This window comes from Salvelinus fontinalis, chromosome 38, assembly GCF_029448725.1.
Source record: "Salvelinus fontinalis isolate EN_2023a chromosome 38, ASM2944872v1, whole genome shotgun sequence".
NCBI lineage: Eukaryota > Metazoa > Chordata > Actinopteri > Salmoniformes > Salmonidae > Salvelinus > Salvelinus fontinalis.
In genome coordinates, this window is record NC_074702.1 from 30,579,042 (window position 1) to 30,606,265 (window position 27,224).

General features: G+C 43.3%; 1 protein-coding gene across 5 annotated transcripts in view; it reads right to left on the reverse strand.

Annotated features, from left to right (window-relative positions):
* plecb (plectin b) overlaps positions 1 to 26,918 on the reverse strand; it is a 188,137-nt gene extending 161,219 nt beyond the window's left edge. For 3 of the 5 annotated variants that reach the window (XM_055903157.1, XM_055903158.1, XM_055903156.1), the window contains exons 1-2: positions 26,430 to 26,918; positions 16,342 to 16,580 (exon numbers count right to left, since the gene is read on the reverse strand). In XM_055903157.1, coding sequence (XP_055759132.1) covers positions 16,342 to 16,564 — 223 coding nt within the window. In that variant the 5' untranslated portion in view covers positions 16,565 to 16,580; positions 26,430 to 26,918. The remainder of the gene's footprint in view (positions 1 to 16,341; positions 16,581 to 26,429) is intronic. The other 2 variants (XM_055903159.1, XM_055903175.1) reach the window with 2 other exon arrangements.
* Positions 26,919 to 27,224: the final 306 nt, after the last annotated feature.

The following is a 27,224-nucleotide window of genomic DNA, read 5'->3' on the forward strand; positions in this document are numbered from 1 at the left end:
AATACGTTTAAAAACTAGTTACAATGCAGATATGCCCTTGTCATCCTCTGGGAACAAGCTCCTTCGAAAGCAAGCAACATTGAATATTCAGCAGCTCCTCTACTTGACAATCCAGGGATAATTATTATTTATTTTTTATGTCAAGACTTCGTCTGTCAATTTAATGTCACACCTGACTTGGCGGCATCATTACGGCACCCATACAAGCCACATAAAAGTGTTGGTGAATCATCTGTAGCGGTGGGAAAGCAATAAAACAAGTAACAATGCTGACATTGTACTGGAAGCAGCCATCCAGCAGTATTTTTCATTTATTTAACTAGGCAAGTCAGTTAGGAACAAATTAATATTTGTAATGACGGCCTACCGGGGAACAGTGGGTTAACTGCCTTGTTCAGGGGCAGAACGACAGATTTTTACCTCGTCAGCTCAGGGATTCGATCTCGCAACCTTTCGGTTACTAGTCCAACGCTCTAACCACAAGGCTACCCTGCCGCCCCTACACTCTAACCACTAGGCTTCATGTGGTTATAACTCCAGTTCTGTTTGTGATATTAAGATTCTAACAGCGGCAGTGTGTTATACAAAGCTAACACTCTCTAACCACAAGGGTACCTGCCGCCTGACACTCTAACCACTAGGCTACCCTGTCGCCCCAGAACCGCGAAAACAGTCATTTGACTGTTCATGATTTGTTTTATTATTATTACTCATGCCTCCCTCTGTCCTTGACGTTTCCTAAGTACTGTAAGTCTATATAACACACTGCCGCTGTTAGAATCTTAATATCACAAACAGAACTGGAGTTATAACCAGTGTTCCGCTCCGTCTTCCAACAGTTGAAAGTGCCGTGCCCAGTTGATAATCACTCTGATAATTGCCTCGAAACTGAACCTAAGCTATACTGAAACTAATTGCACACATGTAACAACAGAAGAAATAAATGAACTAAAGCATGATGGGGAGTAAGGGGGAGGATGGGTGAGTTGATGAACGAGGGGGTGCGAACCGTGCATAATTATGTAATCAGCCATTGTAAATGAAGAACAGGGCGGCCCGTTCTATTGTATTGATCCACTCTAATTCTAATCTTAAAATGGTATGTACCCTACGTCAGTCCACCGATACAAAGCAGTCCTATCAGTCTACTCTGGCCTCCGAGTGTTGCAGAATGTGGTGATGAGGCAAGGGGAGAAATGTCACTATGGCCAAGTTGCTTGCAAAGAAAACAAGTCTGGCTGGCACCATGAACAAAGCTCCCTCCCTCTGCGTAAAATAAGGCACCTATAAAGAGAAAACCGGAGACTATTACGCACTACAACCAAACAAAGGTATGTCAAAGTGTGTCAACAAGTGAAAGTTACAAACATTTTGTCAACTGTTAGGCCAAGGGATAACAGCTAAATGAAATCCAACTAACTCCGTTGCGTGAAGACGCGCTGATGTTAATTGGCTATTTTTGACTGCTGTCATATCGACACTTATATTCATTATAAATGTCATTATTGCTTTTGTGCTGAGTGTCACTATTTACCAAGGCCACTTGGCGCATATAATGACGCTTAGGCTACTGATGTTTTCATCAGTTGACCGCGCATCTTGACCCTGCATCTCGGTGGTTGGGCTATTTGTAGTCTATTTTGTTGTTATAAAACGAAGCTGTTACCGTGTTCTTACACATTTCTGTTCCGTAGTTGTAACAAACACTAATAAAATTGATTCTACACGTATGTTGTTGTTTTTTTACATATAGCCTACAGTAACATAAACAAATAAAAATGTGATTTTGATATAAAATATGGAATTAAAAAAGTATTCTAACGTTACCCACAGCGTTCATAAACACTACCAAATGATTCTTTTTGCAATAGCATATATGAAATGTATTAATTACACTGTTAGAATGTTGCAGTCAGAATGACTGCTCATTAGCTTGAAGGGGGGGGTACGTGGAGGCCCATGGGTTCTAGTGTAACTCCTCCAAGTATTGTTATATTTCAGTGTCTTTAAACGTCAGATCCCCTCAGCAGCACACTGACAGGGAGTAGAGACAGTACCGTAGGAAAAATCTCCCCTCGTTGTTTCATTTCCGTCCTGGCCGTTCTATCAGCGAGTTTCTCATGACCAAGGCCAGTCCCTGACATCAGCCAGGGGGCTTTCCTGTGAGGAAACAGGATAAGTCCAAACGCCTCACTCGCCACTGGAAAAGGAGCCGTTGTTACCGTTCCAGACAAACGCCCACACTTCGACAGGAAATGGAAACTGTTTCACTACTGGCACAGGATAGGACTAGGACTACACAGACCTGATGGTTCACCACATTTTCATCTAGCCTGGTCCCAGATCTGTTGATGCTGTCTTGCCAACTCCTATGAACATTGTTGGTCATTCCTCTGACCATTGTCCCTTTCCATCTTTGGAGGATGCACGCACTCAAAGACTTGGTCTCTATTGGTTTACCTGACTATTGCTAGGCTACTCATAATGATGTGTGGCTTGTTTTTTTGCTTTTGAAGCGTTTTCAGCCTGTTGTGAAAAGCGCAAAATATATTTTTGTATAAATTATTATTATTATCAAGCCAAACATTGGCGACTCAATGACCATAGGAGTTGGCAAGACAACACAAACAGATACGAGACCAAGCTTGCATCCATACTTTACTGTACTGTATGTACTGTGCTGAAGCTAACTCTAGTGTTCTATCGTTGCCATGTGCCATAACAATAGAAAACTAGAGTAGCCTTCAGCATACGGTAGATGCGGTGAAGAGGTCAATCGAACTCGACCAAAATAATGAAATTGCCATGGAAACGCACGGGGGAAAGAGTCTCCTCATTGCCCCCTAGCAGAATTAGCCTACATTTAGGCTATTGTTTATATGTGTATTTAACACTCTGTTGAGGTAGAAATCTGAGTATAATTGTTGTATGGATGTTAACCCCAACACATGTTTATGTCATGGTTACCAATCAACTGTATAACAGTTAAAAAACGACGTTGACTACCACCGCCGATTTCTGTATGCTAGCTATGCTAACCATGTTATACAAACGGGAGTTAGCATTCACTTCTTCTAAACCTGAAAAGGGAAAGACCTAGGCAATTGTACAACTTAATGCTTTACCTGAAATGTGTCTTCTGCAAATAACCCAAGCCCTCTGAATCAGAGCGGTACGGGGGGCTACCTTTGTTGACATCCACTGCCTTGTTCAGGGGACAGATTTTCTTTACCTTGTCAGCTCGGGGCTTTAAGCTTGCAGCCGCTCGGTTACTAGTCCAACGTTCTAACCACTAGGCTACCTGCCTCCCCGGTTTCCAAATCGAACATAAGTAACCACACTGTGGGCCTGTTACAATACATGACGGATTTGACCAATATCCACTTTGTTAGATCAGATTTGTCTGGTCAATCTGGTCAATGGGAAAGTCTGTGTTCCATTGACTCCTTTACAGCATCTATATACGGAATGGGATGGATTTAGACAGTTAACACACTCCGGTTCAGCGTGGCAAGTCTCTCAATAGAGGGAGAGGGCTGTTTGTTGTGTTGACAATGGTTAAAGGGCTCTGAGGATATTAGAATACTGTACTGTGGCTTAACAGATGGGATTGGAGTGGTGTGTTCCTGTATAAACCCATTTACCCCATTCCTCTACACCCCACCTGGAGATGAACACACACACACACACACACACACACACATCACGTCACACATTCGTACGTGTTACTGGTGTTTCAGCAACAGGCCCTTTGGAAATATTTACACTTACTTCTTTCCGTGCCTCGACACTTCAGCTAGCCCCCTAAAAATAGGTGAGTTGTGAGTTGTTAACCAGATACAAGTTAACGACATCTTTGAGGACTCTCCAGTTGTCTATATGAGGTGAAAGATGACCAGTGTGTGTGTGTGTGTGTGTGTGTGTGTGTGTGTGTGTGTGTGTGTGTGTGTGTGTGTGTGTGTGTGTGTGTGTGTGTGTGTGTGTGTGTGTGTGTGTGTGTGTGTGTGTGTGTGTGTGTGTGACTAAGTGTGTATTTGAATGTGCGTCTATGTATATCTAACTTTGTGTCAACACAATCTGAGATGATTGTTTGCAGTTTCCCAGCTCCCAATGCAGACAACAGGTGTGCTACGCTGTGAACTTAGGCATGTGGAAGTTTGGGGCTTAAGATACTCACACACGCTGTCCACATGAGAGGGTTCGAGAAGGTGTGCGTGCGTGTGCAAGTGTATTACATTTACATTGTAGTCATTTAGCAGACGCTGTTATCCAGAGCGACTTAAGGTTAGTGCATTCTTCTTAAGATCGATAGGTGACACAACCACATATCACAGTCATAGTAAGTACATTTTCCTCAATAAAGAAAGTATCACCAAAGTCTGGTACGAAGAGTCAAGAGCAAGTTTCTTTTTTTGTGGGGCTGGGGGTGTAGTGTGTAGTAGTGATGTGGTTGGTTGGGGGTATTACCTATGAGAACTATGAAACTGAACCATGAAACTTTCTCTAACCACAATAGAAAGAGTAGTGGGAGGCCCCGTTGCACAACTGAGCAAGAGGACAAGTACATTAGAGTGTCTAGTTTGAGAAACAGATGCCTCACAAGTCCTGAACTGGCAGCTTCATTAAATAGTACCCGCAAAACACCAGTCTCAATGTCAACAGTGAAAAGGCGATTCCGGGATGCGCCTTCTAGGCAGATTTGCAAAGAAAAAGCCATATCTCAGACTGGCCAATAAAAAGAAAAGATTAAGATTGGCAAAAGAAAACAGACACTGGACAGAGGAACTCTCAGCATCCCGGAGTAGCCTCTTCACTGTTGACGTTGAGACTGGTGTTTGCGGGTACAATTTAATGAAGCTGCCAGTTGTGGACTTGTGAGGCGTCTGTTTCTAAAACTAGACACTCTAATGTATTTGTCCTCTTGCTCAGTTGTGCTCCGGGGCCTCCCACTCTTTCTATTCTGGTTAGAGCCAGTTTGCACTGTTCTGTGAAGGGAGTAGTACACAGCGTTGTATGAGATCTTCAGTTTCTTGACAATTTCTCGCATGGAATAGCCTTAATTTCTCAGAACAAGAATAGACTGACGAGATTCAGAAGAAAGTCTTTGTTTCTGGCCATTTTGAGCCTGTAAATGCCCACTAATGCTGATTCTCCAGATACTCAAATATCTAAAAGAAAGACAGTTTTATTGCTTCTTTAATCAGCACGACAGTTTTCAGCTGTGCTAACATAATTGCAAAAGGGTTTTCTAATGATCAATTAGCCTTTTAAAATGATAAACTTGGATTAGCTAACACAACGTGCCATTGGAACACAGGAGTGATAGTTGCTGATAATGGGCCTCTGTACCATTAAAAATCAGCCGTTTCCAGCTACAATAGTCATTTACAACATTAACAATGTCTACACTGTATTACTGATCAATTTGATGTTATTTTAATGGACAAGAAATGTGCTTTTCAAACAAAAACAAGGACATTTCTAAGTGACCCCAAACTTTTGAACAGTAGTGTATACAGTTGAAGTCATACATTTAGGTTGGAGTCATGAAAACTGGATTTTCAACAACTCCACACATTTCTTGATAACAAACTATAGTTTTGGCAAGTCGGTTAGGACATCTACTTTGTGCATGACACAAGTAATTTTTCCAACAATTGTTTACAGACAGATTATTTCACTTATAATTCACTGTAACTAAATTCCTTTGGGTCAGAAGTTTACATACACTAAGTTGACTGTGCCTTTAAACAGCTTGGAAAATTCCAGAAAATGATATCATGCTTTAGAAGCTTCTGTTTGTCTCATTGACATCATTTGAGTCAATTGGAGGTGTACCTGTGGATGCATTTCAAGGCCTACCTTGAAAACCAAAACAAATCAGCCAAGAACTCAGAAAAAAAATTGTAGACCTCCACAAGTCTGGGTCATCCTTGGGAGCAATTTCCAAACCCCTGAAGGCACCACGTTCATCTTGTAACGTCCTGACCAGAGTTCTTATGTGTTTTGCTTGTTTAGTGTTGGTCAGGACCTGAGCTGGGTGGGAATTCTATGTTGTGTGTCTAGTTTGTCTGTTTCTGTGTCCAGCCTAATATGGTTCTCAATCAGAGGCAGCTGTCAATCGTTGTCCCTGATTGAGAATCATATATAGGAGGCTTGTTTTGTGTTTGGATTTTGTGGGTGATTGTTTCCTGTCTCTGTGTTTTGTCTGCACCAGATAGGGCTGTCTCGGTTTTCACATTAGTTATTTTGTTATTTGTATTAGTGTTACTGTTTATTCGTATAATTAAACATGTTGAACACTAGCCGCGCTGCAAAAAGACAACAGCAAAGGACCTTGTGAAGATGCTGGAGGAAACAGGTACAAAAGTATCTATATTCACAGTAAAACGAGTCCTATATCGTCATAACCTGAAAGGCCGCTCAGCAAGGAAGAAGCCACTGCTCCAAAACCACCATAAAAAAAGCCAGACTACGGTTTGCAACTGCACATGGGGACAAAGATTGTACTTTTTGGAGAAATGTCCTCTGGTCTGATGAAACAAAAATAGAACTGTTTGGCCATAATGACCATCGTTATGTTTGAAGGAAAAAGGGGGGAGCTTGCAAGCCGAAGAACACCATCTCAACCGTGAAGCACGGGGGTGGCAGCATCATGTTGTGGGGGTGTTTTGCTGCAGGAGGGACTGGTGCACTTCACAAAATAAATGGCATCATGAGGTAGGAAAATTATGTGGATACATTGAAGCAACATCTCAAGACATCAGTCAGGAAGTTAAAGCTTGGTCACAAATGGGTCTGCTAAATGGACAATGACCCCAAGCATGCTTCCAAAGTTGTGGCAAAATGGCTTAAGGACAACAAAGTCAAGGTATTGGAGTGGCCATCACAAAGCCCTGACCTCAATCCTATAGAAAATTTGTGGGCAGAACTGAAAAAGTGTGTGCGAGCAAGGAGGCCTACAAACCTGACTCAGTTACACCAGCTCTGTCAGGAGGAATGGGCAAAATAATAATAATCTCACCGGCTCCCAGATCCAGAGGTGCTTCCTCCATTTCAGCATTGCCTCTCGTTACCCAACTTATTGTGGGAAGCTTGTGGAAGGCTACCCGAAACGTTTCACCCAAGTTAACCAATTTAAAGGCAATGCTACCAAATACTAACTGAGTGTAGGTAAACTTCTGACGCACTGGGAATATGAGGAAAGAAATAAAAGCTGAAATAAATAATTCTCTCTACTATTATTCTGACATTTCACATTCTTAAAATAAAGTGGTGATCCTAACTGGCCTAAAACAGGGAATTTTTACTTGGATTAAATGTCAGGAATTGTGTCAGGAATGTATTTGGCTAAGGTGTATGTAAACTTCCGACTTCAACTGTAGATATCAATAATAAGTGATATCCGTATCGCCGTAGACTACACCACTGCTGTCATCCTTACCTCCAAGCGTTTATTCAAGTTGGATAATCTTTGGATGCCGACAGCAGTCGCACCATTGGAAGACATAGCTTGGACTGTAGCCTACAAAAGCCTATTCTTGCTCTTTTCCCGCAATCCATCAAACCCAAACCCGTGTGTCATCATAGTGGTCTCTGGCTTGTGGTCAGACTCGCTCAGGTGGAACAAACTGAAACTTGCGTGTTTTTTCAATGCTGATTTGAATGTCATTGAGAGAACAGAGAAGTGTCAAATAATTTTTTTTGCAAACCTTTGTAATCCTCAAAGTAATCATCTAGTTTTTCAAAAATTTCTGTAATCTGATTACAATATTTTTTCTGGTAAAGTAACAGATTGCAGTTACAGTTTTTTTGTAATCCCTTACATTTAACAGATTACAAATAATCAGTTACTCCCCAACCCTGCGTGTGTGTGTGTCTGTGTGTACAGTAGGTGAGATGTCCATTTTAGCAATCGATTAACTATTGCTATGCTAGGTGATGGTTTGGTTTATCATGTTCATGTCTATGTAGAAGAAGACTGTAGGAGTAAGTGGAGATGACTCAGGGACAGGTATTAGAGAGAGAGAGAGAGAGAGAAGAGAGAGAAAGAAGGGCAGAGAAAGAGAAAAAGAGATCTGGGTCAGCAGCTTCAGGCCAGCGGCCTTGGCGCGTCTACCACATGCTTTCGGTTTCTGGATCCATTCATTGTGCCTAGTTCAACGAGTGGCAATTTTACAGCCAGATCCTCTACGTCTTCCACAAGAGAGGGCGCCACCGGTGCATCAAGACCCTCTACGTCATCTATAAGTGCGACAAGCACCGCCGCCACCGGTGCAGCAAGACCCTCTACGACGTCTACGTCATCCACAAGTATGACCTCCGCTGCAGCGGTGCATCAAGTACCTCTACGTCATCCACAAGTGTGACCTCCGCTGCAGCGAGATCCTTTGCGTCATCCACAAGCGTGACCACCGCCTCCAACGGTGCATCAAGAACCTCTACGTCATCCACAAGTGCGTCCACCACCGCCACCGGTGCAGCGATGGAAGACGCTGAAATGGAGGAAGCACCTCTGGATCTTGGAGCCGGTGAGATTATTATTATGAACCTCACAGAGGTGACCACTGAAGACCTTGTTGAACAGGATGTGGCCATTGAGACAAACGAGGAGAGAAACAGGGAGAGAAACTAAGATTAACAACGTCACACCTGGCGTTATCGGTAGAACCAGCCCCTAGATCCGCTCAACTCATGTCAGCAGAGGCTCCTCCAAGCAACAGCGCGATCAAGACCACCTTCCTCAACGTTGGTCTCATTGTTGAAAGAACCTACTCTCTACTATCTTGACTATTTATTATTGCAATTATTGAAAAAATATATTATAGGCTATCACAAGGGCCTTGGTAAGGGAGGTGACCAAGAACCCGATGGTCATTCTGAAAGAGCTCCAGAGTTCCTCTGTGGAGATGGGAGAACCTTCCAGAAGTACAACCATCTATGCAGAACTCCACCAAACAGGCCTTTATGGTAGAGTGGCCAGATGGAAGCCACTCCTCAGTAAAAGGCACATGACAGCCCGCTTGGAGTTTGCCAAAAGCCACCTAATGACTTTCAGACCATGAGAAACAAGATTCTCTGGTCTGATGAAACCAAGATTGAACTCATTGGCCTGAATGCCAAGTGTCACGTCTAGAGGAAACCTGACACCATCCCTATGGTGAAGCATGGTGGTGACAGCATCATGCTGTGGGGATGTTTTTCAGCGGCAGGGACTGGGAGACTTGTCAGGATCGAGGGAAAGATGAACGTAGCAAAGTACAGAGAGCTCCTTGATGAAAACCTGGTCCAGAGCGCTCAGGACCTCAGACTGGGGCGAAGGTTCACCGTCCAACAGGACAACGACCCTAAGCACACAGCCAAGACAATGCAAGAGTGGCTTCAGGACAAGTCTCTGAATGTCCTTGAGTGGCCCAACCGGACTTGAACCCGATCAAACATCTCTAGAGAGACCTGAAAATAGCTGTGCAGCAACGCTCTCCATCCAACCTGACAGAGCTTGAGAGGATCTGCAGAGAAGAATGAGAGAAACTCCCCAAATACAGGTGTGCCAAGCTTGTAGCATCATACCCTAAAAGACTTGAGGCTGTAATCGCTGCCAACGGTGCTTCAACAAGGTACTGAGTAAAGGGTCTGAGTACTTATGTAAATGTGATATACATTTTTTTTTATATATATATATACACACATTTGCAAACATTTTCAAATAAACTGTTTTTGCTTTGTCATTATGGGGTATTGTGTGTAGATTGAAGAGGAAAGAAAACAAATGAATCCATTTTACAATAAGGTTGTAGCGTAACAAAATGTGAGAAAGTCAAGGGGTCGGAATATTTTCCGAATGCACTGTATCCAGCTCAGGGCTCCAGCTATCCATTTGGTTTGCTAACATGCTAGCTAAGTGGCTAGATGTTAAGATCAAGCTTCTTGTTAACATCTTAGATTTCTTATAGTTCAATTCCCTCCTGGATATATATTTTTTTTTATAGTGCCCCCTTGTGTGCACTTTCAGTAATACCATATGCCCCGGTACGGTACAGAAACGGTATGACGGTATGAGATTCTGTATCTTGCCTATTGCTAGTAGGAGCAGAGTTGCGTCTTTCAAATGGTTCGCCAGGGGTATATAAAGCGTTACGCACGTCATCATCGTTAACACTTGGCAGAGTGAGACAGGCAAGTGACAGCAGCGAAGTCCTTTAATGGCAATACTTTGAGAAGTTAAATGAAAACGTTGTGAAATGCAACCTTTGAGAGGTAGGATTGAGCTACAGTGGCAGCACAGGTGCAACACTTGAAAGGGAGGCACCGTGAGACCCAAACCGTTGCTGGCAGCTGCGCAGGCCCCCCGACAACAGACATTAGACAGGCTCTTCACACAAAACAAATGCGATAAGAGACGGCGTCAGAAAATCACAGCGCTGATTACAGAAATGATTGCAGTTGATATGCAGTCATTGTCAATGGTAGAGGATGTCACCTTCAATACCCTAATGGTATTGGAACCTAGAATCTAGAACCAGACTACAAGATGACATGTCGAAAAACCGTGACGGCCCTGATGGAGAAATTGTATAAAGATTGCTCTGCAAGTACAAAGCACAACCTCTCAAACACCCCATACATGGCATTAACAACAGATTGTTGGATGTCTAGGAACACACTGTCATACCTCCCTGCAACGAACCATTGAAGAGAAGTGGAACATGAAGTACCATGTACTGAACACTGAGAAAATGGAGGAGATGCACACAGCTGAGAACCTAAAAAACGTCATTTACTACCCTCGTTGCTGAGTGGGTGGGGGACAGTAATAAGGTGAGCGCCGTATGGTAGCCAAGACTGCGGTAGATTGAACTGAATGGCCCCCTAGTGGTCATATGCAGCACCATATCTGCATTTTGAATTCACATGTAATTATACTTTTTTGTTATTGTTTAAACTGTATTAAAAAAAAAATGCAGTTTAAACATTAAGAACATTTTTACATTTGTCATATCCCTAGTGTCCATGTGTGTGATGTATGATGCTGTGTGTGATGACAGCACCTGGGGATGCATAACCCTGTACAAACACATGTACACAACTAACATGGAAGGGAAATTCAATATGTCCACTTCGGTCTATGAGGTGAGTGATATGCCACTGCATGAACACGTTAACATGTAAACACAGCTGGCACAAACACGGAAGTAAACATGCCCAACTTGACCTGTGACATGTGCCCTTTGCTTTGACCCAGGTGGCGTGTGAGTCCTTCATAGCTTTCACATGTGTGAAATGCCATTGATGAAGGCACACATGCTTGAAACATGCCCCCTCAGTAACCTCACACCTCTAGGTCTCTGCACTCTCCTTTCTTCTGCAGGAAGTAGGTCTATACTTAGAAAAAAAAGGTGCTTCCTAGAACCATAAACGGTTCTTGGACTGTCCCTGTAGGGAGAGCCCTGTTTGGTTCCATGTAGAACTCTTTTTGGTTCCAAGTAAAACCTTTTATTTGAGGTTTCTTGACCGGGTGAACGGGTTCCACATGGAGCCAAAAAAGTGTTCTCCAACCAGGACAGTTCTCCTACAGGAACAGCCGTAGAACCCTATATGGACCGTTTGCAATTTAAGAATGTATGGCTCAAACCGCCAGTGTGCTTTAAGCATCCATCAGTGTTGGTTAATGTTTCTCTCAGTGTTGTACATCCTGAGAGGGAAGTGTCATTAATCACAGGGCCCACGCCAACCTCAGCAGCTTTAATAAATGTATGTCTAAGTTATTAATGCTGGAGGATGGTGGCGATGCGCGCATTTACTGTAAGCAGAACGGGTACAGGGAAGCTGCAGATTGCAAGCAAAGGCGCACACACACACAAAGACACAGTATGCACGCACATACACGCGTGCACATGCACACGCACACACAGTTAAGCACAAACACACGCGCACACACACGCAAGAAGGAGCTCATTTTGGCAGTAAAGGCGGGCCAGAGATAACAGACTCCTGAGCTGTAATTCTAAAGCCATAACTACGACTGTGTGTGTGTGGAGGGGTCTTTGTTTATGCACGCTATGATTTATGGTCCTTTGCAATGAGGAGGAAATTAATATGGCAAGTGAGAAATGAAAATGGAATTGAAGGGCGTACAGAGATACTTTCCTACAGGGCCAATATTCCAATGTTCTACTGAAACAATATCAGCTTTTTTGGCCTTGCGTTTGGACTGGGTTGGGCACTCTTGCTTGTTTCAAATTAGATTGATTTGTAACAAATCAAATCTGTGTCACAGACCAACATCTATGCGATGACCAAGATGGCTGACACAAAGAATATTACTCATGTCAGGCTACTACGTCACCCACATAATGTGTCACCGTTCTGTCTGCGTTTCAGTGACCTTCCTGCCAGCTGTCCCTTAGTGCCTTGAGTGTGTGTGTGTGTGTTCGGGGGGGGGGGGGGGGGGGCTACAGAGGCCTCCTAAAGCCCATCTCTTAGTTTATCGATCGCTCCCTCTCTCTCTCCTACCTCTTGACAACATATCTCCATGCTAATCAGTTACAGCCACGACAGGAGTCTCAAAACATGGCTCGGGTTCATCTATCATTACATAGAGAATCCCTATAAGGCTCCAGCTTATATGGCCTTTTCTGAGCAGTGCACTGCTTGTCTAACGAGTGCGTAAGGACTGTGTGATGATGTTAACAGCGACAGTACAGGAGAATGCCATGGAAACAGGCCGGTGCCACCCTCGGGTTACTGACCAGTCATTCAGTCTGACATTCTGTCTTGGTGACATCAGGGACATGCCCATCTAGACTATCCCATGCTTTACCTTACCTTGCCTCTATCTAGTCACTGTAATACCCCACCTTCTACTCTTCATACTAGTAACGCGTCTTGGTCATTCATTTGCGTGAGCATGCAATGGGGCTTCGTCGGTGAGCCATTTCATGCCGTGTCATTACCACAAATAAAAAAGGAAACTGAACCCCTCTGACTTTTCAATAAGTATAAAACGTATCCTCGGCGAAATGAAAGGAGAGCCATTGTGCCAATAAGATCAGCCACAACAAATATGTAACACATTCTATTTTAAAAAAACGATAGAGAATGAGGCACATTCTCCAGAGGCTCAAAGGGTTTCCGGGGCTACTCCAGGACCCGGTTGGGAACTTTCCCATGCGGACTGACACCTGGTGGCGAATACGGCTACTGCGGTCTGGAGGCTTTTGGAGGGATAGAGAAAAGGGTCCACTGACACACTACAGGCCTCTGTCTAGCAAATGCCTGAGACGTTTGGAGATCTGCCGAGAGACAAAGAAGACACATGCTGTACCACAGTGTACCACAATGACAGACAGCCTGTTCTTTTTAGTGGTTCTACTGATGGCAGCCCTCAGGCATATGGCTTCAACCCAAAGTCCCTCAGTGACTGAGACAGTATCAATGCGTGTGACTGGTGGATTATTTATTACACTGACTAAAGAGACTCTCTTTCACTCTGTTTACAGCACAGGGAACACACTCTGAGAGGAATAGAGAGGACTTCCGACTCATCCAATCAACATGCAGTCATTGCAGAATACCACGGTCCTATGAATCAAATGGCTCTTTCCCACATTAAAATCTGCTCTCTGCGTGTGCGCACGGCGCCGTGACTTTGACAGCTTGAGATCATAGCAGCTCTGTTATGAATAATAGACAACCACTCAGTAGGGATGTTAGCCGGTTAAGTGAAGCCTCACCCCAGGAGAGCCCTGTCAGAAACAGACACCTTTCACACACATTACAGCTCTGAACACAACAGGGCCGTCGAGATGTCCAACTAGCATGGCACCAGATGTCGTAATAAAAAATAAAAATAAATTTTTTAATGTGACATGAATATGTGTCAACAGTGTCAACATATCTATTCGCGACTCCTGTCTGAGGTGAAATCATTGAACCATGTTCTTCAGCCCTCCAAAATCAAAGCTAGTATATCTAGTGGTGTTGGATGGCGTTTCCAAACACGTATTGTATTGTAATCCACAGTGAATTCTTTGGTAGGGGTATACACTAGTTCTACCATGGCTGTACACTGTGAATGGTGAATCTTCCCTCAACCACTGGGTGGCTGTCCTGAGTCTCTTCCTCTCCCTTGACCTTTTGGTGTGAGTGACTGAAAAGCGGGGACACTGCGCTGGAGTTCAGGTCCCAGGGGACACATTAAGGATGACACACATTCGTCTGCCCTGGCGCTTACACGACCTTTCACCTCCCTGTTCCCTAATTTGACCTCATTTTCACCCTTTTCAAGAACACTGGTAGAGGAGCTGAGAAGAACTCCCTTTGGGAGAAGTTGAGTTGAACTCGACAAGAGCCTTTTGACACTGGAGTGTAAATGAGATAGATTGAGCCATTCCCAGCTGTTCCAAGTGTGCCAAAGGAGAGTGTTATATGACAAATAGCCATACCCCACATGTCACTGCCTGGTGATGCAGCTTCGTGGCTCTTCCCTCAGCAGCCTCCAGTGCCACACATACATGGCTTTAATTGTTGCCATACACCTGTGGCTGACAAACACGACTGATGTGGGTCCCAAGTCTCCACACTTTTCCCAAAGTGAGCATTAGCACTGACTACCATCGTTAAATCCTTGATATGGAATGTGCAAGTGCACACTTTGGGAGAAGTATAGCAAATTCGGATGCACCCCAGCAAAGGATTCCCACATAATGTACACACATCCAAGTACCTGTGCAGTGCACACACAGATGCGGCCGCAGAGGCAGTCCACTTGCCATTTGAAATGTGCACACCCCAGACCTATCTTAATGCCCCGGCTGGCTGTTGGAGAGCTAGCGGCTGAGACATATCCATGATTCCCCGTACTGTCAGGGTTTATAGCCTACTCTGGGCAGCATGTCAGCAGAGAATAGAACAAAGGCTGCCCCATGTGTGCTGACACAGCCCCACCAGGTCCTATGACAGAGGAAGAGCATTGGAGACAGGAGACAACCCCCCCCCCCCCCCAAAAGAAAAAATCTAACAGTATATAATGAAAAAGATTAGGCTATTACTTAGACTTATTTTCAATCTCAGCAGTTGCAAAGGATGTGTTTAGGCCTCAAAGCCTTCATCAGCAAATGCTGGGTAGATCTAACCTTACTTTAACCAGAGAGGAGAACCAGGAAAACACGGAATAGTTTCATTGAAATTAGCTAGATGTCGATAATGATCCTGATGTATTTAATGTGGTTTGTGTTTGATGTCAAAAATGTTATAGAGGAGCAAAGGCCCATTTTCACATGGCGTGTGGACAATGACGTTGTTCTTATTCTAATTATGCTACAGAATGAGGGGAAGGAACATGAATTTCCTCCAAGCTTCTAACGAAGCCTATTTGTAATGAGCAGAGGTGATTTTAGCACTGTTAATTGCGACCAGATATGGGACTCGGGGGGAAGGTGTTCACTCCAACGTGCACCTGAGGTCGTAAAAACTCACACTCCCCGTTGCCATGGCAACACAGTGGTGAAACGTAATCTGGTTGGGCCATTGACGCCAGGCCGATTCCCTTACACGCGTGTCCATTGCACCGCAATCGGGGACTTCAAAAGTACAGACAGACTGAGGGAATATGGCGTCAGTATACTGTCGGGAATCAACAACCGTCCGCACGGTAGGGGTGTTCTCGACTGCCAGTGGAGTGATGCAGTTGTCACAAATATGTCAAAGAGATGATTTAATGTCTCTGAAGCTGTTCTGTTTTCTCGCTGCACAACCGCCCAACGAATTACAGTGTTATGGGAGGAGCAGCTAATAAGAAGGCAAAAGCAACGCTATGCGCGCCAACTATCTAAATAAATCATGTGAATTAGATATCTCTCTGTTGATTGAGCCCTGTAAGGACAATCACACCTAACACTTGGCTATAGCGCCACACTCTGTGGACCCACACATCCTGTTCAGTTGGTGAAACTTAGTCCAAAGACACCTGCCCAATACAGCACTCGTACGAACACACACACACACACACACACACACACACACACACACACACACACACACACACACACACACACACACACACACACACACACACACACACACACACACACACACACACACACACACTCGGCTACTGCCAATGAAAACAGTCAACAAAATTCTACCGAAATCAACTACTTCAATGGCTGATATGATAAACACACTCATACACAGAACGTGTCATTCGCCCCATTCAGACAAAGCTAGTTCAGACCCAATTTTCTAGCATGAGGCCTGTTAGGAACAGTAGCATAGCAAAGTAGCATGTGTGAGAGGTGGCAGGAGGAGCGTCGCGGGTCTGCAGACAGCAGACTGCCTTACCTGCGATGCGGATGACGGCCCTCTCAGCCGGGTCCAGGACGTCCCCGGCGCCTGAGGCAGACTTAGAGCGTTTGACCCTCTGGTGTTTGGCCAGGTTCCAGGGGAGTGTGTCCCCAGGGAAAGGGGCAGGGAAGCTCCTCTCTCCATAGCTGTCTAGCAGGGCCCTCTCCCTCTCCCTCTGCCGGTCCCTCTCCTTCTGTCTGTCCTTACGTCCCGACGCCATCACCTACAGTACAGTACTGCACAACGACACGGAGGAGAGCAGCAGTAAGGCATGGCACGTGTATAGGCCTATGCATATTAGAAACGTACAGTACCGGTCAAAAGTCTGGACAGACCTACTCATTTTTCTTTATTTGTACTATTTTCTACATTGTATAAAAATAGAGAAGACATCAAAACGACTGTCTGTCATAACACATATGGAATCATATAGTAACCAAAAAAGTGTGCTAAACATATCAAAATATCTTTTCGATTTTAGATTTGTCAAAGTAGCCACCTTTTTCCTTGATGACAGCGTTGCACACTCTTGGCATTCTCTCAACCAGCTTCATGAGGTAGGCACCATGAACGCATTTCAATTAACAGGTGTGCCTTGTTAAAAGTTCATTTGTGGAATTTCTTTCCTTCTTAATGCATTTGAGCCAATCAGTTGTGTTGTGACAAGGTAGGGGTCCATATTATGACCAGAACAGCTCAAATAAGCAGAGACATGACAGTCCATCATTACTTTAAGACACGAAGGTCAGTCAATGCGTAACATTTCAAGAACTTTGAAAGTTTCTTCAAGTGCAGTCGCAAAAACCATCAATCGCTATGATGAAACTGGCTCTCATGAGGACCACCACAGGAAAGGAAGACCCAGAGTTAACTTTGCTGCAGAGGATAAGTTCATTAGAGTTTACAGCCTCAGAAATTGCAGCCCAAATAAATGCTTCACAGAGTTCAAGTAACAGACACATCTCAACATCAACTGTTCCAGGGGGCCTGCATGAATCAGGCCTTCATGGTCAAATTGCTGCAAAGAAACCACTACTAAAGGACACCAATAAGAAGAAGAGACTTGCTTGGGCAGAGAAACATGTGCAATGGACATTAGACCGGTGGAAATCTGTCCTTTGGTCTGCTAAACGACACCAAATGTGAGATTCTTGGTTCCAACCGCTGTGTCTTTGTGAGACGCACTGTGGGTAAACGGATGAGCTCCACATGTGTGGTTCCCATCGTGAAGAATGGAGGAGGTGTGATGTTGTGGTGGTGTTTTGCAGGTGACACTGTCTGTGATTTATTTAGAATTCAAGGCACACTTACCCAGCATGGCTACCACAACATTCTGCAGCGATTCGCCATCCCATATGGTTTGTGCTTAGTGGGACTATCATTTGTTTTTCAACAGGACAATGACCAAACACACCTCCATGCTGTCTATCTATAAAATAGCCTCAAAGACTCTACTCAACAAATTAGATGCAGTCTATCACAGTGCCATCCGTTTTGTCACCAAAGCCCCATTGGTGACAATAATTTGACCATAATTTGCAAATAAATTCATAAAAAATCCTACAATGTGATTTTCTGGATTTTTTCCCCTCATTTTGTCTGTCATAGTTGAAGTGTACTTATGATGAAAATTACAGGCCTCTCTCATCTTTTTAAGTGGGAGAACTTGCGCAATTGGTGGCTGACTAAATACTTTTTTGCCCCACTGTATATCTCACTGGTCACCCCCAAAGCCAATTCCTCTTTTGGTCGTCTTTCCTTCCAGTTCTCTGCTGCCAATGACTGGAACGAACTGCAAAAATCTCTGAATCTGGAGAATCATATCTCCCTCACTAGCTTTAAGCACCAGCTGTCAGAGCAGCTCACAGATCACTGCACCTGTACATAGCCCATCTGTAAACAGCCCATCTATCTACCTACCTCATCCTCATACTGTATTTATTTATTTATCTTGCTCCTTTGCACCCCAGTATCCCTACTTGCACATTCATCTTCTGCACATCTACCATTCCAGTGTTTAATTGCTATATTGTAATTACTTCGCCACCATGGCCTATTTATTGCCTTAACTCCCTTATCCTACCTCATTTGCACTCACTGTAAATAGACTTTCTGTTTTCTTTTGTTCTACTGTATAATTGACTATGTTTTGTTTATTCCATGTGTAACTTCTGTGTTATATGTGCCGAATTGCTATGCTTTATCTTGGCCAGGTCGCAGTTGCAAATGAGAACTTGTTCTCAACTAGCCTACCTATTTAAATAAAGGTGAAAAAAAAAAATTAAAGGGCCATTTGACCAATAAGGAGAGGGATGGAGTGCTGCATTAGATGACCTGGCCTCCACAATCACCCAACCCAATTGAGATGGTTTGGGATGAGTTGGACCGCCGAGTGAAGGAAAAGCAGCCAACAAGTGCGTAGCATATGTGGGAACTCCTTCAAGACTGTTGGAAAAGTGTGCAAAGCTGTCACCAAGGCAAAGGGTGGCTACTTTGAAGAATATAGAATATATTTTGATTTGTTTAACACTGAATGTTATTTCAAAGTGTTGATGTCTTCACTATTATTCCACAATGCAGAAAATAGTACAAATAAAGAAAAACCCTTGAATGAGGAGGTGTGTCCAAACATTTGACTGGTACTGTACATTGTTCACATTTGAACACTTTGAGATCCACAATTTAATACTGGATACAGTCCACGTGATACAAATATACACAGCCACAGGTACACACACTGGCAATGTCTATAACATGTTCAGTTGGAAGCCTTTCCTGACATGGGTGAAGTGGATACACTGGAACTATTGTGGTTTATAGTACGACTCTCTGGAATCGCCTGGCATGTCAGGCGGCATCGAAAAAATAGTCCACCAATGACAGAGCATGCATCCATGTTAGTTAAAAAGATAGTCCAGACTGGTATTCAGATATCAGTAGGATAATGACTACAACATTCTATGATCTACTTGCCACATGATGAATGGCAAGCCTTAGCCAACACAGTAGGATATCAACCAGCTGCTGCTGGCCAAGGTGTCTAATAAAACATCCAACATTTGTAGGTCAGTTAGGGTCAGGCAGGCAATTTTCACGTGTTCAAGGAGGGACACTTTCGCTGTGAAAAAGTGACTAGGGCACTTGATAGGAAAACGAGACGAGGCTGACGATGAACTATTGAGTTTCCTGGAAAAAGTCTGACTAAGTGGCCACTATCGATCGGTAAGTGATGGACCTTAACCTCTGATCGGAATGCAAAAACCCGCTCTGCTAATGCTACCCAATAACAATGCACTAATGTCTTTGTTTTTGGGGGGTAAAAACTAGAGGTCAACAAATTATGATTTTTCAACACCGATACCGATACCGATTATTGGAGGACCAAAAAAAGTCGATACCGATTAATCGGGCGATTTTTAAAATGTATTTGTAATAATGACAATTACAACAATACTGTATGAACACTTATTTTAACTGAATATAATACATCAATAAAAATCCATTTAGCCTCAAATAAATAATGAAACGTAAAAGTGCAATATGTGCCATGTAAAATAGCTAACGTTTAAGTTCCTTGCTCAGAACATGAGAACATATGAAAGCTGGTGGTTCCTTTTAACAGGAGACTTCAATATTCCAAGGTAAGAGGTTTTAGGTTGTCGTTAATATTCTCTCCTCGCTCCTACCTGGGCTCGAACGAGGAACACATCGACAGCAGCCACCCTCGAAGCAGCGTTACCCATGCAGAGCTGGTGTAACCGATGTGAAATGGCTAGCAAGCGCGCACCCCGCTAACTAGCTAGCCATTTCACATCGGTTACACCAGCCTAATCTCGGGAGTTGATAGGCTTGAAGTCATAAACAGCGCAATGCTTGAAGCACAGTGAAGAGCTGCTGGCAAAACGCACGAAAGTGCTGTTTGAATGAATGCTTACGAGCCTGCTGCTGCCTACCATCGCTCAGTCAGACTGCTCTATCAAATATCAAATCATAGACTTAATTATAACATAAAAACACACAGAAATACGAGCCTTTGGTCATTAATATGGTCGAATCCGGAAACTACCATTTCGAAAACAAAACGTTTATTATTATTGCTGTCACGTTCCTGACCTTTTTCCTTTGTTTAGTCTTTGTTTAGTTGGTCAGGACGTGAGCTGGGTGGGTACATTCTATGTTTTGTGTTTCATTGGTTTAGGTGTGTCTTATTGGCCTGATATGGTTCTCAATCAGAGGCAGGTGGTTTACGTTGTCTCTGATTGGGAACCATATTAAGGTAGGCTGTTTTCACTGTTTGTTTGTGGGTGATTGTTCCTGTTTGTGTGTTCATCTGTTCTGTGTTCCCATGTTCAGGACTGTAGCGGTTTCGGTTCCTTCTGTCAGTTTGTTGTTTTTGTTCGTCGTTTAAATATCCTAATTAAAATATGGATTATCATCACGCTGCATTTTGGTCCTCCTCTCTTTCACCCGAAGACAGCCGTTACAATTGCATATACCCTGACTCTGCATGCAATGAACGCAAGAGAAGTGACACAATTTCACTTGGTTAATATTGCCTGCTAACCTGGATTTCTTTTAGCTAAATATGCAGGTTTAAAAATATATACTTCTGTGTATTGATTTTAAGAAAGGCATTGATGTTTATGTTTAGGTACACGTTGGAGCAATGACAGTCTTTTTTCCGTGAATGCGCACCGCATCGATTATATGCAATGCAGGACACTCTAGATAAACTAGTAATATCATCAACCATGTGTAGTTAACTAGTGATTATGATTGTTTGATTGATTGATTGATTGATTGTTTTTTATAAGATACGTTTAATGCTAGCTAGCAACTTACCTTGGCTTTTTACTGCATTCGCGTAACAGGCAGGCTCCTCGTGGAGTGCAATGAGAGGCAGGTGGTTAGAGCGTTGGACTAGTTAACTGTAAGGTTGCAAGATTGAATAACCGGGCTGACAAGGTAAAAATCTGTCGTTCTGCACCTGAACAAGGCAGTTAACCCAATGTTCCTAGGCCGTCATTGAAAATAAGAATGTGTTCTTAACTGACTTGCCTAGTTAAATAAAGGTGTAAAAAAAATAAAAATAAAAAATAAAAAATGTTTTTTTTTTTATCGGCCAAATCGGTGTCCAAAAATACAGATTTCCAGTTGTTACGAAAACTTGAAAATTGGATCTAATTAATCAGCTATTCCGATTAATCGGTCGACCTCTAGTAAAAACATGTAAGCGGTACCAAATCTGTTAATATTTGTAATCAAATTATTTGATTATACTGTAACCAGATGAAGACAAAAGCATAAGGCATTGTGCATCGATTTTTAGATGATACATTGGTCACACTTTCTTTGGATAGTCTGTAGATGCTCTACAGATGGTCTTACTATCAGCAAACTATCTGTTGATAAGCAACTGCGTGCAAAGGTTAGGGTTAGGTTTAGAATAAGGGTTAGGGTAACGGTTAGCATAAGGGTTAGCATCTAGAAATGGACTATCCATATAAAGTGTCCCCGATACATATGTTTGTTGTAAAGTAAATAAGAAACTAGCGTGATGTAAAGACTCTCGTCTTGAAGGTGTGTTGCTATGACAACCAGGCCACGTGGGAGCACGTTTTGCAGCTTCAATTTATGATGTTTACAGGGAAACATAACTAATACACCATCTCTGCACTACACTATCTCTGCCTTGTGCATGGTAAGGATTTGTTTTAATTAACAGTCCCCTGAAGTTATGATTTCCTGTTTTGTTGGGTGTGTTTATTTTGGTGGACAAGGAACTAAAGTCATTCAACTTTCTTGTTTATGTCTAATACATTGTCACTGCGCCAACATTGTCTAGTAGTTCATCAAAGAAAATGGCCATAATCTCAGCTCCCAACACCAAATCTCACATCTTTCACGATAGACTATGGCATTTGCTTCACATATGGTCCTTTTGGAAATGTTGGAAATGCCCAAATTAAAGGGACCTGAAGGAGGTGCAGTTCCAAAAATCGATATGTAAATGGTGAAACACAGAGCAAAGAAAACAGCCACATATACGCAAAGTCGCTAGTCTGTACGTTCCAATTAGCATTTTGGAGCTAGCCGTAAGGCAAACTGCCACACCATGAAGTCATGTGATGAACACACAGCGCATGAAATTGGAACATTTGCTCTAGTATTCTGAAACTGAAACGACCCATCTCTTTACCAATCACCTTCAGTGCATAGTTTTAACAACTTGTTCAGATTTCGACCCCTTCTGACATATTTACTTTGCTTCCCATGTAATCATTGGTTGGCATGGTAACAGACAGAGAGGCTCCCTGGCAGTGGAATGTAGGTCTGACTGATACCAAACTCGAAGTCCTCCTGACTTCTGGAAAAGGCTGGAAAGGCTATTCTGATGTTGTCTGCACGATGTGTTGATAATGAAGGTGGATGTGCTTTTACTGGTTGGTTCTCCTCCGTGTCGTTCTCACTCAAACACTCACAGGCACAGCCACACACAGCCCCAGAGCGATGCCCCCTTCAATTACAACTGTTGGATTTTCACATGCAAACAATCCCCCCCAGAAAGAAAAAAAAACCATTGGAGATAACCAATCAATGTGGCCACTCAATTTATGAACAAATATTGCATTAGCAGACGACCTCCTATCCAGACCAGTGAGTCAGCTGTGTGGTCACAGTGAGGAAGATCACTGTGTGGTCACTAGTAAAATGTCACACCACGCAACACATGATGTCATACCCAGCTAGACTAGACCCCTCCCCATCAGGCCCTAACCCTAACCAACCACACACACAGATGCACACACCCTCACATACTATGCATGCGCATACACACACACACACACACACACACACACACACACACACACACACAAATAGTGTGGCTACTAGCTAGTAGTGATGATGTATAATGCCATTCCCACACACACACACTGGCGATACAGTGAAGCCAGTCAAATACATAGGGGTACAGTGAAATTAACCTCAGCTATGAGGATGTGGGTCAGACTAGGCCTCGTTATAGCCAATGGAGCGAGAGTTATTTCTGTTAATTCAACTGTGTTTCCTGAAAGGGTTACCAAAGAGATGGATAGTGTCACTAGTGTCTCACTGGCACCTCATGAAACATGGCAATCAGCAATGTTGTGTGAGGTAAATGCCACAACAAAGACCAACTGTAGCTGATGTCGAGAAGAACCGTGGTATCTTAATAAACATGCATATTGCATATTTGAGTGAGATGCAAATGATTGGTACCAATGGCGCAGCGACACACCTACTGTGACACGTAGCATATGGGTGTAAAGCAGTCCTGTGTGGCTCCAAGGTCCTAGACAGTGAAGGACTATCTCAGAGACATGCTACTGGGACGTGTCAACCTGGCCTGAGTGCAAATGAGTCCTTCATAGAGACATAGTGCATCTGGTGGCAGTAGAGAGCCCAGATGTTAGAAAAGCAGATCAGTGGCTGGAAGGTTGCTGGTTTCAGTTCCTCTGTACCATCTCCGGCCATTATGCCCTCGAGAAAGGAACTTAACACCTACATATCTCCAGGGGCACTGCACTGCGGATGCCCTGTGCTCCATTCAACGTGTGTTGTGTGTTGTCTGGTGGGCAGTTGGGAGCAGAGTAGAAGAATTCCCATTTCGGATGGACTAATAAAGCACAATTGTCACGTTCCTGACCTTGTTTTCCTTTGTTTAGCTTTGTTTAGTTGGTCAGGACGTGAGCTGGGTGGGCAGTCTATGTTATTTGTTTCTTGTTTAGGTTGTTTTGTTAATTAGCCTTATATGGTTCTCAATCAGGGGCAGGTGTTTGACGTTTCCTCTGATTGAGAACCATATTAAGGTAGGCTGTTTCACACCGTTTGTTTGTGGGTGATTGTCTTCCGTGTCAGTGTTTGTACCACACGGGACTGTTTCGTTTGTCTAGTCTGTTCCTGTTCGTGCGTTCTTCGTTATATGTAAGTTCTCATGTTCAGGTCGGTCTACGTCGTTTGTTATTTTGTAATTTATCAAGTGTGTTTCGTGTTCGTCTCGTTCAATAAATCTCATTATGTATTCCACAAAAGCTGCGTTTTGGTCCGATCCCTGCTCCTCCTCAGACGAGGAGGAGACTAACCGTTACAACAATTCCATTCTTCTGTTCTATTCCATTCAGCCCAGTATGTCTAGGCTTCCTTGAGAAACATGTACTTTACTGTCTCACTGTACCTTTGACCCCTGGAAATGAGCATGGACAATGTACTGTACAGATGTTGGATCTAAATTTGACCCCTTTCGTCACAGGAGGAAAATAATCCTGCAGCAGGATTTGAATATCTGAATAAATATTTAAAATCACCGCCAGGAGGGCGGCTGGAAGTGGTGTTTGTATACCATGCAGTGCCGTACCTACGTTGAAGGCTAACTTATCTAGGCTACGTGCAGGCATTTCTAGTATCCTACACTATGTTGGCTGTGATGTTAGATAATATGGTGACAACGATGTAGACTGTGTGTAGCGGTTAGCGGTCAGCAGGAGCTCGCCAGAGCTGAGTACTGGCACAAAGTTTTCTATTGCTTGAGCTCCTGTTCCTCTTATAGAATATTAGCTCAAAAGTATTGTGGAGCTCCTGCACCTAAATATAATCAGTACCAGCACCCAAAAGGAGTACTGGCACCTTTTTCAGTCAAGCACTGGCGGTTATGGTATGTAGGTTTGGAACGTTTTTTTTTGCCTGGTCACAGACAGCTGTTGTGTTGTGCACCGAAGTCCACTAGCGAAGGGAAAAGGTGAGTGGAGTAGAGAGCGTAGATGCAAGAAGGAATTATACAACGAGCAAAGTGATGATGCTGTTTGTATGTGGCTGCTATGAAAGTGAACTGTGTGTTACGAGTGATCAGGGGTGTATTCATTCCGCCATTCTGTAGAAAAAAAGTTTCTTAACAGGAAGCAAACAGAACGAAGTGGTCATAAACCTACCTTTCACGTTCTGACCCTAGTTCTTTTGTTATTTCTTTGTTTTAGTGTGGTCAGGGCGTGAGTTGGGTGGGTTATCTATGTTCGTTTTTCTATGTTTTTTTTTTTATTTGGCCTGGTATGATTCTCAATCAGAGGCAGGTGTTGTTAGTTGTCTCTGATTGAGAATCATACTTAGGTAGCCTTTTTCCACCTGGGTTTCGTGGGTGGTTATTTTCCGTGTCAGTGTTTGTTCCACACGGAACTGTTTCGGTTTGTATTTCACGTGTCGTTTATTGTTTTTGTTTCTGTGTTCGTTAATAAAAAGCATGAACACGTACGACGCTGCGCATTGGTCCTCCGATCCTTGTTACTACTCCTCCTCAAATGAGGAGGAGGACAGCCGTTACACTACCTGAATTTGTCCAATAGAAACTCCTGTTTGGACTAATGATTACACCCTAGATCAGCTAGATGCAGACAAGAGTGTGCAAGGCAATATTGAATGCGTCACTATCTGCCACCTCCAACTTGTCTCTCAACCTGTGCATCTACGTTATAAACTTTTATTCGTAGGCTAGGTTGTAGCATGACGGGCATAGGGAAAACGTGTGTACTATGTAGTAGCATAAACCTATCAATGTTACATTGAGCTGGGTGAATGGAATAGGAATGACAGTCCTCCAATATGCTTCAATAGAAATAAGGCCCTGCTCGTTTAAAAAAAAGCACCCTCCCTAATCTTAAAACAGCAACAACCGCCACTGATGGGTTCCTACCAAACTATTGACCAATCATTGTCCCTTGCATGAAGGCAATGATGCTCTGTAAAAGTCTAATTGCGTTGCACCTTTAGGCCTAAGCTTCAAATTCTTATGTGTATTTCAGAGTGACTGAACATCTCATGGAACTACCACTTTACTTTTGAAGAAAGTCAATGATGTCGCATAATGAAAGTATTAAGCACCTGCTGCAAATGGAGCCCATAATTCCCCCCAGTGGATAAGTCAATCGACCATGGAACATATAGTATTGATAAACTCTGTCGTCTAGGCTACTCGACATTGCATTAAATAGTGATACACAAACTGAATATTAAAGTACAGTACTGTGTAGTTGTTGTGAGTGACAAAATAGCCTTACCGTAGCCTATGTTGGTTCAGCTTGCTGCTTTACGGGCTCCTGTCAAATAGCCATGAATGCGGGTGTTTATACGACTTTGCTGCAATGGCTATGGCTGCAACCGAAACAAATAAACTTGCTCCCTGTCAACGACCGTGCTTGAACGTGTAACGTTTCAATAGCCACTCCTTTTCAGGAGGCAGGGTTTGAGAGACGAGCCGAATTGCAGAATCTGCAGTCCTCTAACGGTACTATGTACCCTCCGCGCATTTGTGAATGTGAACGTCTCCTTCGCTGTCTCACTCACCATCCCCTCCCGCGTCTGTTGTTGGATCTAAACGTTAACCGATTGAGAATATTACAAATATATACCCCTTTCATCATTTAGCGATGGAGGCAGAATATCAGACTTCATTGCGTGGTACGACACGCTCGGGAGCAATTGATCGTACCTTCACCGGCTGGGTCTGCTGGGAGAATCTGATGCAGTGAATTTAACCCGGAGCACGTGCTTCGTTGTTCGATTAGTTATCCTGGTCCTGAGGAGAGTTTAGAGCCCAGTCGAGGTTAGAGAGATGCTCTTGACGCATGTTTCTGAAATCAGAAGACTAACCTGAAATGCGGATTAATCTAATAGAGTGATAGCCCATTTGTCTTCTTCATTACCATCATCATCTTCCTCATCATCAGTAGCATGCCTGTTGTTGCGTGGCTGTTATTTTTATGTTATAAATTATTACATGCAAATGACTATCCCATATAATACTTACTTATTTATTTTTCTAATTCCAAAAATAATTATTGTGGGGTAGGCTA